Source organism: Petaurus breviceps, unplaced genomic scaffold (genome assembly GCF_028583685.1).
Source record: "Petaurus breviceps papuanus isolate PSGF00001 unplaced genomic scaffold, PetGlider_PUasm1.0 126, whole genome shotgun sequence".
NCBI classification, from domain to species: domain Eukaryota; kingdom Metazoa; phylum Chordata; class Mammalia; order Diprotodontia; family Petauridae; genus Petaurus; species Petaurus breviceps.
This window is the reverse complement of record NW_027185655.1, coordinates 2,747,790-2,752,305: the sequence shown is the minus strand read 5'-3', so window position 1 is coordinate 2,752,305 and position 4,516 is coordinate 2,747,790. Positions and strand designations below refer to the sequence as shown.

General features: G+C 39.6%; 1 protein-coding gene across 2 annotated transcripts in view; it reads left to right on the top strand.

Moving 5' to 3' along the window:
• JCHAIN (joining chain of multimeric IgA and IgM) overlaps window positions 1-4,510 on the top strand; it is a 39,148-nt gene extending 34,638 nt beyond the window's left edge. For both annotated transcript variants that reach the window (XM_069098847.1, XM_069098856.1), the window contains exons 3-4: window positions 2,658-2,738; window positions 3,892-4,510. In XM_069098847.1, coding sequence (XP_068954948.1) covers window positions 2,658-2,738; window positions 3,892-4,096 — 286 coding nt within the window. In that variant the 3' untranslated portion in view covers window positions 4,097-4,510. The remainder of the gene's footprint in view (window positions 1-2,657; window positions 2,739-3,891) is intronic.
• Window positions 4,511-4,516: the final 6 nt, after the last annotated feature.

Below are 4,516 nucleotides of genomic sequence, written 5' to 3'. Positions count from 1 at the left end.
AGAGAGAGAGAGAGACAGAGGGAGAGAGAGAGACAGAGAGAGACAGAGAGAGACAGAGAGACAGAGAGAGAGAGACAGAGAGAGAGAGAGAAGAAGAAGGAGGAGGAGGAGGAGGAGAAGAAGAAGAGAAGAGAAAGGAAGAGAAAAGAAGAGGAGAGAGAAGAGGAGGGGAGAGAGGAGAGATATTTTGGTTCTTCTGGCTTCTAGTTTTGAGAGAGAAGATATTTTATGCCAACCTTCCTTTAGGTATTGAAGAGAAAAAAGACTGGGAAAAAGCTGATATGGACAAGAATGCTGATGATTTTTTGAGCATGAGGATTTTTTTTTTTTTGGCCTTTTGGAGGGCAATTGGGGTTAAGTAACTTGCCCAAGGTTACACGGCTAGTTTACTCACTTCGCCACCTAGCCGCCCAAACACTGATTTTGAGCTGATTCTTTTTTTTTTTTTTTTGCCTTTTGGAAGGCACTTGGGGGTTAAGTAACTTTGCTCAAGGTTACATGGCTAGGTTTTGAGCATGAGGATTTTTGCTAACTAGACTGTAAACACTATGAGGACAGGGAATGTGGATTTACTGAATTGAATTTTGTTATTGATTCCTAGCCAGGCACATCCTGCCATAGATATCTCCATGTGCAGGGCAGTAGTTTTTCCTCCAGAAACAAGGGTGTTGTCTGACTCCAAATGTGGCATTCTTTCTACTGCACTATAGATAGTTGGTCACACATTCAAATTTGATATACCATCATACTTTGTCATGATGACTTTTATATTATCCTGACTGTGGCTTCATGATATTTAGATGATTACTTTCTGGCTGCTTGCAGTATTTTCTCCTTGACCTTGGGGCTCTGGAATTTGGCTAAAATACTCTTGGGAGTTCTCATTTTGGTATTTCTTTTAGGAGGTGATTGGCACATTCTTTCCATTTCTATTTTACCCTCTGGTTCTAGAATCTCAGGGCAGTTTTCCTTGATAATTTCTTGAAAGATAATATCTTGGCTTTTTTTTTATCATGGTTTTCAGGTAATCCAATACTTCTTGAATAATCTCTCCTGGATCTGTTTTTTAGGTTAGTTTTTTTTCCAGTGAGATATTTCACATTTTCTTCAATTTTTTCATTCTTTTCATTTTCCTTTATTCCTTTTTGATGTCTCATGGAGTCATTAGCCTCCACTTGCCCAATTCTAATTTTTAAGGAATTATTTTCCTCAGTGAGCTTTTGTACCTCTTTTTACATTTGGCCATTCTACTTTTTAAGGAGTTCTTTTTTTTCTGTGGATTTTTGCATATCTTTTTTCATTTGGCCACTTCTTCTTTTGAAAGCATTCTTCTCTTCATTGAATTTTTGTGCCTCTTTTATCATTTGGACTATTCTGTTTTTTTTAAGGTATTATTTTCCTAAGGTTTTTTATGCTTCCTTAATCAAACTGTTGACTCTTTTATCATTATTTTCTTGCATCACTGTCATTTCTTTTTCTAGTTTTCTCTCTACCTCCCTTATTTGATTTTTAAAATCATTTTTGAGATCTTTCAGGAATTCTTTTTGGGAATGAGATCAATTCATACTTTGAGGCTTTGGTAGCAGTTTTTGACTTTGTTGTTTTTTTCTGAGTTTGTCTTTTGATCTTCCCTGGCATGATAGTAACTTTCTATGGTCAGTATATTTTTTGTTGTTGTTTACTCATTTTTCCTGCTTATTTCTTGGCTTTTATCTTTATATTAAAGCTAGTCTCTGCTCCCAAGGTGGAGGGACACCATCCCAAGCTTTAGGTTTTTTGTGTGGCTAGTTCTGGGGGTCTGTAAGCTTGCAGTTCTTCCAAGGTTGTATGACCTGAGGAGAGGTGTTTTTACTACTCTCCTGGCCTGTCCTGTGGTCTCTGAGTGACCACAAGTACTCTTTTCTGCCCTGGAACTGAGATGAGGGTCCTTACTCCCCTGGGTCCACAAGCTCTGGTGTGCTAGTGTTCTTCCTTGCCCTGGGGCTGTGACTCAGGACTGTGACCTGGATCTGAGGGGACAATGCAGTAAAGTCATGCACCCAGTGCCAGAAAGGGACCCCTATAATCTCCTGACCAGTTGTCTGACCCCCTTGTTCTTTGTGGCTTGAGAACTCTGGAAGCAAGTGACTCTGATTCAGTCATTCCTGAAGTCTTCTGCAGGTTGGTGGGGCACGGCCTGCACTGGTGTAGCCTACACTCTACTTTCATCCCAGGGTGTTAGACCTTTCCAGCCTGCCTTCTAAGTTGTGTTGGAAACTTGCTTCACACATCCTTTTGTGGGTTCTGCATCTCCAGAATTTGTTTTGAGGTATCATTTAAAGTTGTTTGGAGGGGGAATTTGGGAGAGCTCCGGTCAGTCCCTGCCTTTTCACCACTATTTTGGCTCTGCCTGGTGATCACTTTTAAAGTCTTTATACCAGAGGTATAAATGTGGCATTTGAATGAGACATAGAGAATAATATGGTATAAATGTCAAGTAAACCTATTTGGTGGATCAGGAAAATATGTAATTTATTCTGTGAGCTCATTCACGTTACTCCAATTATCATCATTTTAGATTATCCTGTAGAGTGCTAGTAGAGATCTAGGTGCTAAGCAAAAGACACACATTTTCCCAATAATAGTGACTTTGGACTGTTTCCCTCCTTTTTTTTTAGAGTGCCTCTGAAGAACAGAGAGAATATCTCTGATCCCACTTCTCCTGTGAGAACCACCTTCATATACCGGCTGTCTGAACTGTAAGAACTTTTACTTCATTTTAATTCAGAAGTTGATGTTGGTAAAAAAGAAAGATTAGAAAAATTTTTAAATATCATAGCATGTTTTTGGGAAAAATGTTGACATTTAAAAATTTATTTTTATTATGTATTATTTATTTACATATTTATAGATATTATATATTTATTATTTTTATTATTGTGCAAACAAAATAGATCCTCTCTTTGCCTTGTTTATGATATACTCATGTGTCTTTATCCCAGAGAAAAATAATACATTAAGTAAATCCTTATGACTCCCTCACTGCAGAGGAGGAGAGAGCTGCTGTCAATGAAGAAAGTGCAAATTTGAATATCTGAAAATGTTGACTTTAAACACAAAATGTAGGCATGATTGTTCTTTTTTGAAAACTATATAACCCATTGTGCTTGGTGGTGCACACCTGTGATCCTGTTACTTCCTGGGGATACTGAAGCTGGTGGATCACTTGGGCTCAAGAGCTCTTAGCTACATTAGGGCTAAAACCAATCAGAGGTCTACACTGAGTCAGGCACCAGCATGGTGACCCATGGTGGCTGCTGTACGCCCCACATTGGGGAGATAGAGAGACCCAGTCTCAAGAAAATATAGACATATTTTCAAAAACCCCACATAACCCAAGCTATTTACTAGCCTGTATCATTTTATTTGGCTTTGAGTTTCTCTGATTGTGTTTGAGAGTAATTGGAAATGACTCCTTCAAACTGCACCCAAAATAGTCAGTTCAGTTAATTTAGTGGGAAAAAAAAATAAATCAAGTTAGTTGCTTTGTGGCTTGTAGACAAAGAAATCAGGTTACCGAATTATTACTTTCCGTTGGGTTGTTTTGGTATTGTGAAGACGGGCATGGACAAGCCAGTGGTTCTCCATAAATGCCTAGCACAGTGACTGGTACATGGTTGGTGTTTAATAATTACTTAATTAAAGAAATCCTGCATTGGTTGTACTCTGGTATGATGCTGCAGAAGCTGCAAGTTGCCTTCTGCTTATCCCAGGTTTCTGCTCAGAGTTGCAGGATCCAGCGGATCTTGGATGGGAATGTGCAATTAGGGACAGCTACAGATGGCTATCTGCCCTCCACTGTGATGAGACGTCCCCAGGGGCCTGTGTTTAATGTATGTATTTACTTTTCAGCTGTAAAAAGTGTGACCCCGTGGAGCTGGAGCTGGGCAATGAGGTTGTTTCTGCCTCCCAGAGTGATAGGTGTGACGAAGAAAGTGAAACCTGTTACACTTATGACAGAAACAAGTGTTACACGTCTACTGCCTCTCTTGATTTTGGAGGGGAGACCAGAACAGTGACAACAGCATTGACTCCAGAGTCCTGCTATGCTGACTAATGTAAAGCTTCAACTGACCGAAATATCTCCCTGCCTGGAGTAGCACTCTCTGCTTCTGTCTTGAAACTGCACATTTTTATCCTCAATAAGCATATGGCCACAAATATCTGTTTCTAGAATGTTCCACATCCCATTTTTTTTTCCTGTCCCATTAGAATGATGTAATTGCTGTGTTCCTTGTGACACGTCTGTAGGGTGAGATCTCAGCTTCCCTCCCGGTCTACAAATTCCATTTTCCCCTGTGCCTACAGCTTTTCCCACTGCCTAGAAACATGGAGAACGAACTTCCTCAAATTTGTAACTCACATAGATAAGAGTAGAGCTATTGACATCATCTCCAAGAGTAATAAATTAGAAGGTACAAGAAAATGTTGGTCCTCTCTCTCTCTCTCTCTCTCTCTCTCTCTCTCTCTCTCTCTC